The 18,830-nt window shown below is 39.9% G+C and overlaps 1 protein-coding gene across 4 annotated transcripts in view; it reads right to left on the bottom strand.

Annotated features, from left to right (window-relative positions):
• PDZRN4 (PDZ domain containing ring finger 4) overlaps positions 1-18,830 on the bottom strand; it is a 246,615-nt gene that overhangs the window by 37,998 nt on the left and 189,787 nt on the right. For all 4 annotated transcript variants that reach the window (XM_015282412.4, XM_040648075.1, XM_416030.8 and 1 more), the window contains 2 exons: positions 5,073-5,326; positions 3,825-3,927 (listed from right to left, as the gene is read on the bottom strand). In XM_015282412.4, coding sequence (XP_015137898.2) covers positions 3,825-3,927; positions 5,073-5,326 — 357 coding nt within the window. The remainder of the gene's footprint in view (positions 1-3,824; positions 3,928-5,072; positions 5,327-18,830) is intronic.

The following is an 18,830-nucleotide window of genomic DNA, read 5'->3' as shown; positions in this document are numbered from 1 at the left end:
CAGACAGGCTGACATAATAGTTGCTATTCTGCATTTTTCTTTCTGAAAATGCTAGTCCTGGCATCCAGTGGGAAAAAAAAAAATAGAATCTTTTCTTATCTCAGATGCACAAGATTTTAGGAGCTGTAATTTCCATGATATCACCTCTCTTAGCAAAAACTGATCACTTCCCACTTTCACCTTGCTTAAAGGGTACTTCAGAACATAGATATTATTAAGGTTTCTGCGCTAGGATAAGGAACTGTTGACTAAACCATAATACCTGCTTGTGAGTGCTTTTAACATTTTATTTTCTGCAGTCTCTCTTTTTGAGAGGCAATCATCTCAGACTGAATATGTAGGACCAGACACTAGTGATGTGCTCTTTTGTTCAGCTTTGTCTTTACAATGATTTTTTTTCTGATCAAATCTATTTCACTGTTCCACTCTGTAAACTGATTTTGTTCCCTTACTTTCTGTGTTACTACAAATGTTCCTAACCAAATATATGATGCTTCTCTCTCTTTGATAGCAGGTTCAGAAGTGTTATTAACAAAGCTTGTTTACTCCTCTTCTAGAACCAGTATCTTCTGCACTTCTCACAAGGACAAATCTTCAGTACAAATTTTAGAGCTATATGTAACACAGAATTACTGGAGGCTACAATGGTTTTAGGGGCTACAATGGTTTTAGTCCTTTTGCCTCGTTGGTAGTAGACAGTGTGGTGCATACTCTAGTATCACATGAGGTAATTCCAGCAGCACAACTCACAGTCAGAGAGGAGTTGGGTTTGTCCTTGAAAATACTTGGCTCTCTTTCAGTCATCTTGACTTCAAGTCCAACTGAGCATTTACAAATTGGTCAGTTCCCACTTTATCTTAAAAGTCCTCCTGGGTATCTGGGTATGCCAGAAACACAAATCTTTTGATCTCTTTCTGTCAACACAGACTGTTGCTGGCTCTGACCTGTCTCAATATAAATCAACAATTCAAATTCCCTTTAGGACAAGCTTTGCAGGAGACACATTAGGACACTTGAGCTGGCTCTCAGCAATCCCCCAGCTTTGTCATCTTCCCAGCTATTTGTTTAAAGTATGGTGCTGAATGGAGCCTAATGAGCCTCCCAGGGAGTTCACCCTTCCAAGACAATTGGCTTGTACTTGAGTTTTATTGAGCTGTGGCAAACTGTACTCAAACCATTATTTTTTTTCTAGTGTACAAATGGAATCTTGCAAGTGTCTAATCCTACTAAATCCACTGGCAAGTGCAAGTCCATATCCCCAGTGCCAGCTCTCAAATGTGATCCTCTTGTTTTCTTTTTATGGTGGTAACTCAGGTAAATTCCAGCACTTATCTGTAAGCCAGTTCCAAGTTGATCACAGCTTTGCAGGACATTGCCTTTCTTGGAAAACATTCTTGTTTACTGCATCTCAGTTGCTAGTCATCTCACTTCTTCATTTCCTGATGTGGCTGCGTACTTCTTATTTGTCACCTCAAAACAGAGGGACTTTTCACCTGAAATCCATTTCTAGGAAATAATCAGTCATTAGTGCTCTTTCTGCTTACTACCTTGTTTCAAAACCTTTCTGAAAATTTCCAGGTTTGGCTTCAAAATTAATTTTAAAATTATTTGGTTTGACATGGAGACCTGTGAGTTGCTTACCTGTATCCTTTTAGTGCAGTGGAAATGCCAACCAGGTAGTTTGTTTTGCTCTATGTGATTAGCTGAGGTTCACACCAGAAAGTCCTTACAAAGAAGGAAAGTTAATGCCCTGCTGCTTTTCCCCTGGACACACCACAGTAGCTAGCAAATCCATTTTGACTCGGTCCTTCACGAGACCTATTTTTGGATGGAGATGTATATCTCTGGGCTCTCTAGTTACACCAAGGGAGCTTAATAACTTCTTATAAGGGTATTAAATAACAGGTAATATAATCAATGAGTGACCTAAATCGTAATGCTACCACCATACAGGTTTAAATATTAGCAAAGTGATTCACATTTGGAGCTCTAGTAAAAGGTTCCAAGATGCTTCTGCTTCAAACCTTTCCTACTTAGAATGGATTCTTCTCCTGAAGGGAGTACAGACAGTTCATTTCCTATTTGAATTCACATGAAACACTATTTCAATCACTCAGTGTGTTTGCCTTGGGCCACTGAATCACAGCTGACAGCAAGTTAATGACTATGATGGTATGATTAGCAGTGATTACAGGCAACTGAGAATCTGCTCAAGCATTTGCCACTATCATAATACTTGTGCCAACTATTATTAGGGATTAATAATGGTCATAAGGAGGACTTGATTACAGTAGGTAGACCCTATGCAGATTTGAAATCCATTACTATTTTAATATGTAGCTGATAATCTAATGAAAGAATATTTTCATCTAAAAATATATCTTTTTGAAATTTCTTCCTTCTAGATGTTTTGATTACTAATTTATTTAAATATGACTAGAAGAATAGCTTCTACTGTGTTTAAGGAAGAAGCAATGTAAACAAATACACTTGTCACATAAACTTAATATTGTATTACACCTGGAGAGCTGAAGCAGAATGTAAGCTCTGAGATTCTTGTGCTGTGAGATATCACACCAAAACCCAACTGGGAAGAAATAATGATTTCACTAATCCCTAGCAATGATTTTTTGAGAAGTTCAAATAAAAGTTTGCTTGTTCTGATTGAGATTCACTAAGCAGATGTTATTTGATTTTTCTACTTCCTGGGGAAGAACTTGGATTCCCCAAGCTGCTAGAAGAAAAGAACAATGGGATGAACGTGCAGTAGAGCATCTTAGCTGCTAAAGATAAGATAAAAGTGGAGACACGGCATATTTGCCAAAGCTTTTGCCACTCATTTCATTTCCAAATGTCAAGTAGTTATGTGAAACCTTTAAAAACGTTTCTTAAGGTACTGCAAACAAAAGGATAGAATATTTTAAGTCTTGTATTAAAGGTATTTAATTATTTATAATCACTCTTGTTTAAAATACAGCAACATGAACTTATGCAAAGACTCAGCACCGTTTAATAATAAAAAGAACCATCTGCTTCTTATACCTGCTTCTACAAATATTTTCTTCCTGAAATATAACAGAAAACACAAAAATCCGATGGCTGACAGGCAAGAATACTATTCAGGTATTGAAATGAAAATCTAATGAAGAGCAACAACAACAATCATGTTATCATTTGGGGAAGCTCCACAAAATGATTTTCCAGTGATTCAGAAAGACATCCACCCTTGTCACTAGAGAATACAATGCATTAAAACCAAAGGGAGATTTGTGGTACACAGCACAATTTCTTGTAATTGCAATACTTATAATGTCAAATTCAAAGAGCAAATAACAGAAATTATATTCATTTCCAAAGTTGTAACCTGATCTTTCAAAGGCTCAAGCATACGCCCAAGTATCTACAAGACTAATCCCTAAGGCATGAGTAAAAAGGCCAATTAATTCTTAAAATTAGAGAGGAAAAAAAAAAACAATTAAGCTTCCAGCTACTATTTTTAATTTTTATTTTTTTTTGCTTCAGAGTGCTAAAATTGCAAAAAGAATGCAGTTGAATTACAGTCTCGACTGCACAAAGAGAGATTATGCTTCGTAGGCATCCCAAACTTGTTTGTGACGCCCAGTGCAGAACTCCACTTCTGCATCTTACATGTGTAAGCTAACTACAGTAAAGCTTGTGAAATTACACAGGTACAAAAAAGAACACTTTATGGTATTAATTGGTTTCCCTCTATTTTTTTTTATTCCCTCAGAGGAGCCTGCTATCACCTGTGCAAATACCATATCTGTAATAGCAGAGAGGTTGCAGTGTGCCATTGATCTTACCTCATACTCAAAGTCCTCTGCTCTATCTGCATCAGCAGGCAGGCTGGAAAGATACTCATTACCTTCATAAAATTCATGCTCCACTGGCTGAAGAGAATGGCAGCTATGCAGAACAAAGCAGTACAAAAAAACAGTAGATGAGATAATTCGTTTTTTAAATTAAAAATGATTTTAAAAAATCACACAAAACCCCTGCTCTGTAGTTTTCTTATCTCTGAAATATTACTCTCAATTGCCTGACAGCCTGAATGAAATAGGACCTGGAAGTAGAAAGGGCTGTTTTCTTTTCAAAAGCTCAGATTGTAGATTTGTTCATTTTTCTGGGTTCGTCTTTTGTTAGATTTGCAGAGGGTGATCTCTTAACAGGGTCTGTTTGGGGCCAAACTACTTAATTATGAACATTTAGAATTCCTTTTGCTCATTAATGTACCTAACTACACATTCATATGCCGCATCATGATCAGTGCCAACTTATCAATCATCTTGCTATAAAAACATTAACATCTTCAATCTACAACCCACATCAGGCTCAAAGTTGTTCAAGTGCTTGCATTAAATGCTTTGCATTATATAGTCTTGTTAAAGCAATAACGGAGTGATGAAGGGCGCTTGAATAACTGCACATTTTAGAATGTCGGTAAACGGAATGGTTGCATGAGTTTGAGACACAAAGAATGAGATCTTCACAACATGCACTTAGGTACAGCCTTGGATCCCTTGAGGTGTGGACCTACAGCCTTGAGGTGTGGACCTACCTCAAACGTTTTTTTTTAAGATGTTAATTCAACTGAGGCATAATTCAATTTACATTATTTACCATATGAAACATGAAATTATACTTTCCTTCTCCATATTTTTGGAATTGCTTTGCCTTGGATAAGGGGACCTTTAATAAAATATTTTCCCTGTTTTTTTAAGAAGTTTGAAAGAATACAAAGAAACAAGACATCTTTTTATGTGCATTATCAGCCTTTTCAATACTTTGGAACACAGAACTGTTTTTCTTCTTTATCAAAGCTTAGGGTTTAAATGAACATTGTGCATGAGCACAAAGCAAGCAAGAACAACATTCCTTCCTGTGGTCTAATGCATGAGTTGAAGAAAATCATCAGTGAAGTCGTAATGGGGCAGCAATTGCCAACAACATCTATAATTTATTTAAGCTGTTCTTCTGACTTTTGCAAAAGAAAACCAAAAGCGATTGCAATGCCTTAATATCACTCGAAAACTACAGAAGATAAGCCATACCTGTCTGAAAGCAGAAAAGGACAGATATCAGGAACAGGAGGTGTAGAAGGCCTTAGTTTGGCCAGAGCCATAATGTGCTCAAAAGTTATGTCAGTCTGAGTGCAGGCATCCACAAGCCGTACATCCTGAGAGCTACCATGAGTTTTGCTTATCGGGGCTCTTCGTAAAACCTGAACTACAATTGGCTCCTTAGCATTGCGAAAAGCTTCCACTGCCTCTTCATGAGTGGCCTTGGAGAGGTCCTTCCCATTGACCTAGAGAAAAACAGAAAAATATACCAAAGATTACACACAAGAGAAAAGGCAGAACGAAAATGAGGGTGTAAAATATAGGGGGAATAATTACTTGAGCAATGCATCAAGTCATCTGCTGACATTGACTGAACCTTGTTTTGGTAGTCATGCAAGAGAGGAGATAAGGCTGGAGGATAAATAAATTCTTTAATCCATGCTAGAAAATAGCAATGTTTTGAACTTAGCTGTCCCAGTGGAATCTCAAAACAGCAAAGAAACATTTATAATTAATTCTCTCATTTTATTTTATTTTATTTCCCTCATAAAGTACAAAAGAAAAAGGAGGGGTGTCTTTAATTTTCAATTTCAACATTTTCTGTGGCATGCAACCACAATAAGGGATTTCTGGCATGGTATTGTTATTAATGCAGATGTCAATAAACACATCTTGGATATCTGAAAAGAAACAAGGCCAACTTTCAATGTTTTGCCACTTATCAGCTATTGCATTCATACAATCATTAAGGCCAAAAATAGGAAGATTTGACTGACAGTCAGCTGCTGCTATTTTAAGGAAAGAGAAATCTAAGGCAAACAAACTGAAGAATTTATTTGCTACAAACAGACAACTAATAAAACAGAAAATTGTGCTGCAAATGCAGCACAGCTTGAGGAAAAGAAAAGACGGTGTAGTAAGGTTTCTTTCTGCTGCAAGTGAAGTAGCAAATTCCTCCAAGTCCAGGTGGGGTCTTTTGATATTAAAAAAAAGATAATTGCAAGACTTGGTGCTGAATTCACATGAACTCAAGCGTTAAGGGAAAACTTGACGAGAATCATCCCACTACGAAACGCAATGACTAATTTGCCAACAGCAGCCAGTATCTAAGCCCTAAAGGACAGTACAGCATTACAGAAAGTTACACAGAAACAACCATTCTGCACTGTTTTCAGAGCCATGGGGCTGCTGTTTACTGTTGCACAGCATCAAACTGTTGTGAGCTGCTGTGGAGACGAGATGATCTTGTGCTGTGGCAGAAAGGCACTATTTTCTAGAAAGAAATGTGAATATACGAATAGTACCAAAGATTGATTTCAATTTATATCCCTGAGAAAATCTCCTCACTGACTGCAAGTCAGAAATAGGATTCTACTGCAACATAATGTCCAAATTTACTTTGTTGTATAGACTATGAAGCCCTAAAACTTCTCCTTCATGAACTAACTCCAAGCCCTTCCCAGACATGAGACAAAATCTACCAGAGACATTTGCTGAAAACAAAACTTCTTTGCCACATCACTCTTTCATTAAAGAAATACTTGGAACTTTCTTGTCAAAAAACAAAAAAACAAAAACCAAAAAAACAAAAACCAACAATAACAAAAAAAAAAAAAAAAAAAAAAAAAAAAAACCAAGGACAATGCCACCAAACTCAAAAGACCCACTCAGCACAGTCAGCAAGTAACAGTTTTAAGCCTGCCAGGAGAAGCATTTGCAATTAAACGTGCCACATTTGAGGCAAAAGGTGTAACCATACCTACTCAGCTGGATGGTTATAATAGAGTTGACCATTAATTACTTATATATACCAACTTGATACATTTTCAGAGTGCATGCTTGAGTACAGTGTATAACCAGCACTGCCTTCATGGCTATGTCACTCAAGAGGACAAGAGAAATAACCATTCTGTAGTGTGGTCACCAGTGCAAAGATCTGATACCGTATGTAGTCATGAGCAGATTAGAAATGTCCTGAATACATTTCTTTGCCTAAAAACCCTCAAAACAAACTCATGTGCTGAATGCCGGGGAGCCCCAGAACTACTGTACAATGTCACCTGGACTGTGATCAAATAATATGAACTGCAGCTAGCTTAATCACCTGATTTTAATGCATTTGTATGAGGGCTGCTCTGAAAGAAAAGCCTCCCACTTTACCATGTCGGCCCACAACGTCAGAGGCGGATGTTGGTGATATGGCAGTAGAGGTTGAACCTTCCCACCAATATTCTGTCACATTCGTTGCTGTGTGACAGATGGCAGCAGAGGGGCAGTCTGACAGAATGGCATCTGACATGAAAGTGTGTATAAAGCAAAGGTGTGTCATCAAATTCCTGAATGTGGAAAAATTTGCACCCACTGACATGCATTGAGGCTTGTTCAATGTTTATGGGAACAAAGCAGCAGGTCTATTTGCTCTATCAAATAGCATTATTGTGCTTGTTGTATCTGTTGTATTTTCCATGGAAATAAATAGGAGGCACTACTTACAGAGTGATCTCCATACTGCTTCTTTGAGGACTGAAGCCAGAAAATGTTAAGATTTTATCTTTCAAATTATAATTCATCCAATTACAACCTTTGGTTATGTTAAACTAAGTGACACGCAGAAATATCAGTGATGTACAAGAGGCAGTGGCAGCATGCTTGAAAAATAAGTTATGTTATGAGAAAATCAAAGAAATTTCCCCAAGGACTCAGCTTCTGCAAACCCTCTCTGATAGTGCAAGTCACACTGCCAGGGCGTTCAGATTCAGCCATGTCTAATAGAGGCAATTAGAGATAAAGCTTCAAGCCTGGGTCTTCCAGTCACTCTTCAGTTCCAGCCTCTCCTCTGCTTCATTCCTGCTTCTAACTCAGATCCTATCAAAGAAACAATTTTCCACAGTTTTCACAGTTTTGGCAGCTTTTGTTAAAAGACTGTCCTACAGGCTTTCTGAATAACTCTCCTTCCTAAGGCTTTAGGAACATAAAAATTACTTTCCTGTCTTCCCAAACCATTTTAATACTTTAAAAAACTTTCTGATAACAGATGCGGTGTTTCTCCCAATAACTCCCAAGTGGATGGGAAAAAAATACAACATAGCGTTGTATCATTTTCTTTTCCTATTCAAGTAATAAGGACACAATTCTGCCGTATCCCACCTGAATTACATGGTGATCTTTGGCAGAAGCTGACCATTTTATCACAGATCTGTATCAGCAAAGTGAAAAGATATCTAGATAGCATACAATATATATATTAGATTATTCTGGGATATCAGAAACTGTGTAATTGACATCAGCCAACACCTATCCCTTAGTTCGAGGAAACAGACATAAATTAATGCTAATGCCATTTACATGCAAATTTTATTTCCAAAGAATATTAATATTTTAAAATCACATAAATGTGAAAAATCACAAAAGATACACATTTTCATTTATCCTGGCAACATATGGCTGACCTCTATTTTCATTTAAATGCCTGTTTAATTTAAAGACTTTGAAAGCATTCCATCCTTTATGTTGGTTTCTTAAGCACTCTGGACACCTAATACTTGTTTAAATTGTCACTTGAAGTTCATCAACACACTTTGTCGATCTGCATAAAGGTCACCTAATATATGAACACTGCCTTTCTCAGAAGAAAATCTATAGCTGAATTACTCTAAGCTGGCAGCTGTCCTGCCCACTTGGGGCTGGGAAGAGTGAATTTATTTTAAAACCCAAAGCCAATACTACAGATGGGGCTGGAAGCTCTCTTCACTCAGCTTCTTTAAGGTTTGTCTGCCTCCTGCACTATCTCCTAACTTAACACTCACATATAGTTACCCTGGGAGGTGCAGACAGCTGAGCACTTATTTACAGCAAGCCACTTACAGGTTCTTAGTGGACGATTACATAAATTCCTTGCCTCAGAAAGGTTACTTTCAGTGGAATCTAGGGTACTATTTTGAGTGGATAGAGAAATCAGTCACTTTTAACAGTCAACACAAAGACATGGGAATACATTTGTTGCAGCAGATGGGCTAATTAATCCGCAAGCAAGTTGTGAATGTTAAGTAAAGAATATATCTTTTCTCATGTAAACCATCCTCCTGCCCTGTTTGATTAAGCTTCTGTTTAATGAACACTCTCCCCCCTTTTTGGACACACTGCAAAGTCTGGGCCACTTGTCAACATCTTCCCCAGAGCGACTGGTAGCCACTGCCTGGATCCTGGCCATCCCCTTGCTCTAAATCCAGCCACATGCAAAACTTCAACAGCGTCAGAAAATAAACAAGCAATCAGGCTTTGTTTTCCATGCGCAAATCAACTGACATTGGCCAACCTCCATTTCTAACGCCAGCACCACTGCACATGGGTTTATTCCCACACATCCAGAGGTGGACAGCAGAGCAGGACGGAGGGACTGGAGTAAATAACGAAACACTGAACATAAAAAAACATCAGCAGATGGTTGTTAGGTTATTCTTGCACTTTGTACTCTAAAAAAAAAATAGTAAAATAACAGTACTTCAACAAAGATTGCTTCCAAGATTTAAATGCTTGTGGTTGAGAAATGAAATACCCTCATCTTTAAATGCTTTTCTGATGTTGGTGATTTCTATTAACGCTGGCCAGAATTTTTGAATGAAGAGCCAGAAATACTGAGGTTTCTCGTAGTCTATGCTTCATACTATGTATGAACAGAGAAAAAGAAGGAAAAAAGAGAAAAAGATGTGTAATCACGTGAATGCAACCATCACAGAAGGTATCACAGTAGCAGCTTAGGAGATAACCTTCTCTCTTTAGCAAATAACTTGCATATGCAACTTAAAATTTAAGATTGGTTCTTCTGAAGTAAAAACCTTGGAGACCTCTTGTTAATCAGTAAGGGCAAAAGAAGAATAACCTGAGCATTTTGCTAGACCAGAGACATCCAGCCACAAGGGTTTCCTGGAGAAATGACAGAGATAGTGTCTGACGTGATGATGGAGTTCACAAGGCTCACTGTCCAGGGAGATTTCAACATTCATGCAAAAGCTGCCTCTGACCTGACAGGTGTTAAATCCGCTCTCATCACGACAGTCTCTTCACCTCCAGTCTCTGCCCCTAAAATACACCCAGGCAACCAAATCCCAGAGTGCATCCTTGGATAGAAAACTGGCAAAAAAAAGATCGAGCACTGTGTCATAGTTCGTTCAGGCCTTTTTTAGGACAAGAATTTCAGCACTCTGTAACTACAAGAAAAAAAAAGAAAGAAAGAAAAAGAAGAAAAAGATACCACCTCTCTCCCAAACGTAGAGCTTTTGTTACATATAGACATTTTAGAAAACTTCCGATGCTAAATGCTGCTAGGTATGAGGCTCTCAAGACAGGACAGGGGTCACAGGACATGTGGGCTACCAGTGATACATGGGCTGGAGAGAGCACTGCAACTCTTCTGCTAACACAAATGTGATAGTTCATCTACAGAAATGGCATTCAGCACACTGACCTTTTAGGTTATAGTTCAGTACTAAACTGCATTTCTTGAGCAAGTTAATCTCTAAGGTAGCAAATACAGTCATTATCCAATACCACTATGTCCATCAGGGTTCAGGCAAGTTCAGTAAAGGGACAACTTTTATGATTCTGGTTAATGACATTTCCTGTTCGTCAGCCACACGAGTTAAATGATGTTTGTTCCCATTTGATCTTTTGTTGCCCTAATCGGCAATCATGTCAGCCCTTCTGAAAGCAACAGAATCACAGAATCATAGAATGGTTTGAGTTGGCTGAATACACAGGCTCTGGCTGTTTTTCCTCAGGCTGTTTTTCCAAAGGCTAAGTTCATCTTGTAATAAGAACTACTTTCCTGTTTCCTGAACAGCTTAGGCTTGTTCTGTTTGCTATTTTGTGTAGCTGGTTCAACATTAATGAACAGACCCAGGCAATGGTCAATACTGCAGCCTCCTGTTTTCCTGTGTGTAATCAGCATCAGTTCAATTTCCCAATATTTAGCAAATACCTACTGTGTCTGAAAAGCCTGTGCCTAAGGTTTAAGCTAAGCAAGAAAATATAAGTGTTAAAAAAAATTGTAAAGAACAGAAATATGCCTGTTTCCACTTTGTAAAGCATCTTTCTAGAGAGACACTTCCCAGGGACTTCCTAGTGATTTTGAGTATCTGAACAGCAGCTGTCATAAGGAAGCACTCTTCTTTCAATTGACCTCAAGACTATGCTTCATTTTGTTCAGTTGTCCACTGTGATCTGTGGGTAGGTCTGACAGCTGCAGCTCCTCTCTGTGAAGGGCAGGATGCATCCCCAAAGGACCTTGGCAAAGAGCTGGACGCTGCCTGAAAGTACTGTATAACAAGCTACCCTAGGAAACTGAAAAGACTTTTAAACTGGATTGGAAATAATGCCTCAGGTAGAGGTTCTGGGAATGGAGGAATAATTCCTACCACTACTGCAGTACAACACAGCAAACTAGTGAGCAAGGTAAGTAACACAGAAGTGCTTGAACAATTTTGCCTCTCCATCAAATACAAACTAGAGCTTAATAACTAATTCTCCTCGATGTTACCTTTTCTACCCAGTCATCACCTAAAACAAAACTCACTGCAACAAGTGCTTCCCAAAACTTTGGGTGCAGAACCCCATTCTTTTGTGAATGGAAAATCAAATCCACCAGAAGCAAAGAAAACACAAAGCCCTTCTTCCCCCTCCTTAATGAGGAAGTTTGATGCTCTGAATAAAAAATGTATTCTTACTTGCGTTTAAGGTACCAAGCATAGTAAGACGATGGTATTTTAAATGCATGCCTACAGCCTGCTTCCAGCTGGCTGGGTTAAGTATAACCATAACCACAACTGTAAATGAACACCTAGTTCTTCTCTGGCAGTGTGTAGAAAATCAGGGAAAATATCCACTCTAGGAGAAGACAGCCAAAAAGAGACACTCAGCATTTCCATGTCTGAAGTTTCTTTGCGGCCATGGACCTTCACTTTGAAGTATATTTCAGACAAACACTTAGATGCTGCAATGCTGCATTAGCACCACCAGGAAAACTACATCTGCTACAAGAAGTTTGAAATCACTACTGAGTTAGCAGTGCTAAACTGTGCCCAAAACGGGATCTCAGTTCCTGTAGTTCATAGCATGGCACTTGACAGTCAGTGTAACTGGAAAATAGAATATTCCATCTACCCACTACGTGTTAGAGCAATGTCACAGTTCTCTCAGCTCCTTTAGAAGACTAAACAGAGGGACAGATTAGAAAAGGTTCACCTGACTTACGAAACAGCAAGCAGTCTCATCTGCAGTTTTCCTGTTTTGTGAGTGAATTGAAAATGCCAAATTAAGTGCAAGAATCAGTGAATCGGTTTCACGGTGAGCTGCTCAGAGACAAGTGCTGGAAGACAGGAATTCGTGAGCAGTCATTATTCTTCTTTTCTGACTCCCTCCATACACCCAGCAGAGGTGTTACTGGCCACTATGGACATCCTTCTTATCTCTTTCAGATGGTACTCTCAGTCTCGTTTTCCTCCTCTCTCTCTCCTCTTTGGCTTTCAGCTCTTCTCACTCTGCCCCTTCTCTTTCACTGCAGACCCCATTTTTGTTCCCAGGATTTCTTTTCTCTCCTGTCTTAATTCCATCTTTCCTCTCCTAAACCCCTCTCCTGCTGTCTGTGTCTGAACTTGGCTCCTTCCAGCAGGCTGGGAGCACCAGCTTTTGTCACCAACCCACCGTGACAGCTGGACAGCCCCAGCACTTGTGAGGTTTGCCTTCACCAGCACTGCCCAGCATGACTCCAAAAGCTCAGCTAACCCAGATGGTGATGTAACAAGGCTGGAGTGTATTTACTATGTAAATTGCTTTTAATATTGACAAACAGTTTTTCTGATGATATTAGGATTATGCCTGAGGGCATTAAAGACTAAACTAGCTGTGGCATGCATGAAATATGTTATGTTACTCCTTGATGTAATTAGACCATCATTTATTACATTAATTATTGCAACCTTCTTCTATTTGCGGGTAGGAGCTCAGAAAAATCTCTCACCAGATCTACCGCATACACCAGCCCTTTGATGGTAGTGAAGAAGACAATCAAAGTCCAGTGTGTGTGCTCAGAGCAAATCATTTTTACCTCTAAGCCCCTGCACTGAACGCTGTATTCTCCTGTGAACTTTATGGTGTTTGCTCTAGCACAAGCTCACTCTCCAATTTCTCTTCCAGGGTGTGTATTTTTCTCAGAAAACGGGATTTGAAAAGGTGGTTGCTACTGAAGTTTTAGGGGATCAAATTAATGACATTCTTTAACCGTCTGCAACTCCCAAAGAATAATGGACGAGGCTGAATGGCAGATTTCAGGCATCTGTAAGCATGTTACTTTTCTCCTGTCGGGGAATCATATCCTACATTTCACTAAAATGAAGAGTCTCCCTTTCACCTTTAGAAAAAATCCTCAACCTTCCATGAACTCAGCCAGGGCTGGCACCACTACATGAGTGTTACACTTATCACTGTCCTAACAATTCATCCACATTCACACGCCTGAAACTCCTGCTCTCCTCTGAACCAAGTAGTTTAAAAAGATAGATGGCTACCTTCTGGCTAATTGGGGGGTTCTCTCATTACTACAAAAAGACTTTTTATATCTCAAGTGACTTTATAAGCAGTGAATAATTAGACTTAAAGTCTTTGGAAAAGAGTCCACTGATCAAATGCTAGGATAACTTATGGGCACAGTGACCTTTTCCTCAGCAAGATACTCCAAACTGCTGCTGTTGGCACATTATTAAAATTCCCCATTTAATGCATGCGGTTACACATAAGGCAGATTTTATCCTATACTTTTAAATTCAATTTAAGGTAGTCCAGTGAGAGCAAGAGGACTAACTGCCACCTGCTCCAGCTGTGCACAACCAGGACAGACAGCAGCAGCCTGCTCAGCTGGCCAGATCTTGGTGCTGCTCTGACTGCTGCACTCCTGATCTCCAGCAATCCCCGTCCCAGCCAGGGAACACATTTCCTGCCCGCACATCCACCAGCAACCACCAGCACTCTGGGCTTTTTCTTGCAAGCAGCAGCAATGAACAGCTGACGGCACAGTACCTCCAGCCCAGCTGGTAAGTAGGATACTGCCTTGGCCAAGAGGGTGTTCCACGAGCCAGTGTTTCATAGTGTAAAAAAACAGTGAGGTTAAACCCAGCAACAGAGCACTGAGTCCACTCCCCTCTCTGACTGAGACATGGGGTACTGCCCCAACTGGCTGAACGCCACGACCTGCTGGGCCCCCGACCACAAGGACTGCTGAGCCCTCAGTATCTGTGTTTGTTTTTCTTTAATGAACGAACATACAACGGACTTGCTCTACTTTAGCATTCAGTCCTTACTTGTACATCTGTTTTAAATGCCATTTTGAAGGAACAGAAAAGGCTCCTCCTCCCTTGGAACAAAACACTGAGGGTCCTTTTCAGTCATTTTCCATTCTTATCTCACACTGCCTTGACACTAATTTGACACTGTTGTTATCCATTTGTTTTCATGGCTTTACTCCAGAAGCATCATATTGGCAAAAAATCCTTCAACACTTTACAGGACTAGATGTTTTAAAAATACGTTTCACAGGCTCACACACTAACAGTGTCTTAGCAAAAGGGTCCAACACAGCAAGAGGTCACAATAAAGTTTAATTTCATCCTGCTTCTGGAACAGGGCGTACGGCACAACTTCCTTGATCTCTTTTTCAACAAAGTAGAAAATGCAAACTCAGAAGAACTCTTCATCTGATAAAATAAAGCCAGTGACAGGACTTCACCTACTATCCAAAACTCCATTTCATCTCTTTGCACCTAAAAGTTCCCAGCAGCTCTTAGGAATAGCTTAGCAACCACTTCTATTCGAGTATCAAGAAAGCAAGTAATGCTGACAATAGCATCCTTGTACATGTTCAGTTACACACAATGAACACAAACAAAACTGCATACAGAAGCATTCTTAGAGAGATAACTTATGAGAGAGATACCACAATGATCTGTAAGATCCCTTCCAACCTAAGCCATTCTATGACTCTTATAAAAAATGCTTGTGTCTGTTCCTTCCTTTTTGCTTATCTCTGTTCTACCTTGATACTCCTTTAAAGACTATTTAGACATGTAGGATTTCTTTACTTTTCTACTGAGTGATGGGTTACTGCGCTATCATGAATACAGCTTTTAATTTCTGAAGTTCAATTTCCACATTCCATGTTTGCAGGAAAAATTAAGTGATGTTAATGTGAGGAGCAGCCTAATTCTATCTATCTTATTTATACAGCACTGCAGTTGTGTACATGGTGTCAGCAATACGAGCTCCAGCTCCATCCTGGCTTAAAACCAATTACAGCTGCTATTGCTGTCCCAGAGTTTCTATGTTCATTCTTCGTTTTGGAGTGTCTCTTTCTATACCTGTCTTCTCTCACCATTTTCCCTCTCTGTTTTATTCCACTTTCCACTTTGGCTTTCCTCTCCTATCCTTCTCTCGCTCCTTTTATTTCCTTTATCAGCCTGTGTTTGGTCTCTGCAGTGCCAGCAGCAGCAGCTGCCCCTGTAAAACTTCAGCACTTAACACCTGCAAAGGGAACCTTCCCCTTATGTGTAAGACATTTCCATGTAGGATTCAGGAGACATCAAAGCTGTCTGCAAAGAGCTGCCAAAACACCTGCAAAGGACATTCCCACAGCACCGCATGAATGTCCTTTTCCCAGGAAGCTCTGCGTGCACAGCAGAACTGTGCTGCAGTTGCTGCTCCAGCAGCAGACCAGCTCTTCAGGGCACATCAAGGCAGTTTTGGACCAAGTGGCTGAAAGCTACAGCAGGGAGCTTACAGATGGCCGGTGGCCAAGGCTGTACTGTTGGCTGACCACTGAACACGCTGCACGGATCAGATTTGTACCAGCATCGTGCAGTGCTATGAATATCACTGAAATCCAAGCAGATTTTGAAGAATATCCCTGTTAGCTATTCAGGGGCCACTGGATGCATGTGGCCAATCTTTCTGCTTTCAGTTGTGCTGTGCAGTGACATCAGAGGTGGGAGCTTAGCATACAGTGCAGAAAAGGCCTTTTAACATCAGGAACAGAGCAATGCTTTCTGTTCTGAGCAACAGAGTCATCCTTTAATATTGAATAGGCTTTTGATTATCTCACAAAAACGTAGCAAGAACAATTTAAAACACTGAAAAAACACTGCATCCACACTTTATACCTCTTGTACTTGTCTATTTAGATAAAATCACCTAGGTGCAAGGACTGTGTCTTTTTGGTAACACAGCATCAAGCACTACAGGGCCTCAGACTAAATAGGGCATTCAAGGCATTGCTGCAGTAACAATCGTGATTATACATCTGTGCTGAGAATTTAGATAACGAATTACAAGGGGACATGAATTAAAATAGACATGCTTTAAAACAAAGTTTATGGCCTAGACAATGAAAACACTTTAACGTGGCATGGTATCAAGACAAGACTGATTTCATCTTTGCTTTATCTCAGTGATACAGTTTGTTTTAAAGGAGTTGTTTCTTTTTAGCTTATATGGCATTTCATAAAATAAAATAAACAGATACCAGTGAAAGAAGGATATAAACTCTTTGTGTTTTAAGTTATATATTAGAAGAGAAGACTCAGGTGCACTTAAATGCTGGATGGTAATATACAAATGATATACGTAAGATCATTTTATAAAGGTAGATATAAATTCTACCTGTGCCTATAAAAGAATGATCAAATAACAGCTGACAATTTATACATGCTTTCAATAAGTTTTAAACACAGTGTTGTGTTGGTAAAGCCAGATGATGCCATTTAACCGGTGACCTCAACTGATGAAGCCATTTGGCCCAAATCAACAGCACTGAAAAGCAACATTTCTCAGCCTCACAGTCAAATTTTAGAACAGCATATTTAGTACCTTACCCTGACTTCTGCCTTCTAGTGTTTATCCACACAGTAATTTCTGTAACCTTCGGTGGAAGGCAAGAAACATGCCAAAATGTAGCATTTCTGCTCACAGAAACCAAAACATGATGTCGCAGTATCACTGCTGGTAGAAGTTGTACACTGAGGAATAGAACAGTGGCAGGAAGGAGCGGCAGGCCCGCAGTCCCATGGACACACACCATCCGTGTGCAAATTTCAACCAAGTTCTCATTCTGGGGGCTCTTACAGGTCAGATGTATCTAGATTCAAGGGTTTGTTCTCAGCATATTTGCAGAAGAGGTTATGATTTAGAAAGGCTCAGTTGCAGTGAAGCATATTTTCCCCTTAAATTCAAAATCAAACAGGCTCCTACTTCAAAACCCACCTCACGCAGAACCTGAGAGCAGCTCTCATGTTACTACTGATAGATACATTCTTTAAGGAAGCCAGATTCCTTTAAACTTTCATTGTAAGCTGGCTTTATGAGATAACAAAGTAAAATGTCACAGTATAAAGTTATTGGTGAAAAGAACCGCAGCTGAAAATCAGAGACCAGCAATAAATTGAGAAACGTCTGAAGCCAGTTCAAAATGGCAGGACAAAATTTAAACGAACCTTCCCCACCCCAGAAGAGGCAGAAGGGCATAAATCATTCCCAGCAATCAATTCTGCTATTTGAATTCATGCTGACACTTGTTGGGCTCCGTCGCTGACATGCGACCATGGCAGAAAGGCCAGGCCACCAGGGAAATTTGGCCAGCTTACACTTCTGAGAGTGGAGCACCACCTGACTGCAGGTCTCCAGCCTGCTTAGCACCGCTCTTTGTTCCCAGCAAAAAGCGCTCTGCCCTCTGTTTCATGTCTGCCTCCAAGAGCTGATGATCAAAAAAAATCTTTAATCACTGTTCATCCAAAGGACAGGAAACATTAGGTGAGAAGTAACCAGAAGTAGAGAAGATAATTTTTCAGGCAGACTATTTAAAAATAAAACAACAAAGTTAGTATTCATAGCATTGTTTCTCACTGTGACTGCTTTGCCATTAATTATTGACATTATGTTAGACAACAATAAAACATCTGAGAAAAGGGACTGCAGACTTCAAATTCTGTCAAAATTCAATATTTGCATGCAAAAGAGGCAAGCCTGCCCTTGATGGAGATTCCCAGACAAGAAGACTTTTGTGGGAAAGAATTTGCATACTGGCCTCGAGTGCTTTTTTAATAAATACCAAATGGAAATACCATCACACTCTCATATGTTTGCTGTTGGTACAGAAGTCTCACTGAAGCAAAGTTAAAGTAGCCGGTGCTATCTTACATAAATTCATAACACTCATTTTTCAACCCCCAAAACTCAGCCTTAGGAAAACTGGTAAATGAGGAGGTCAGGTGCCCAGTCGTGCAATCTGCACCTCCAGCTTCTTCCTGAAGTCTGCTGCAGTCGGTAGAAATTAGCTGCAGGCAAGCCATCACATCCACTATATTGCATAGCTCTGTTGAGCAAAAGAGGGATTACTTGGAGCAGTTTGTGCTACTGAGATCTCAGAGAGGGAGATGCTGTCCCACCTGACATCCTCATGCATGATCATTAGATGATATGCCAGAGTATCAAAAGGGACTCAGAATCTTCATTCTCTCCCTGTGTTGTTCAGTTAGGATGAACCACAGAGCCCCTCAGCTGTCAGGCAGGAGATGCACAAGGTCTGTGGGGTAAGCAAGGAGGCATTGTGCTCACCAGGCTGCAAGCAAACTCAAAAAGCACTTCTGGTGCTGCTGTGAAGCCTTGCGCTTAAGCAGCCACTTCTCTGCAGCAAGTCATCCCTATTATCTCAGG

The sequence above is a fragment of the Gallus gallus genome, chromosome 1 (genome assembly GCF_016699485.2).
Source record: "Gallus gallus isolate bGalGal1 chromosome 1, bGalGal1.mat.broiler.GRCg7b, whole genome shotgun sequence".
Lineage (NCBI taxonomy): Eukaryota > Metazoa > Chordata > Aves > Galliformes > Phasianidae > Gallus > Gallus gallus.
This window is presented reverse-complemented; position numbering and strand designations above follow the sequence as displayed.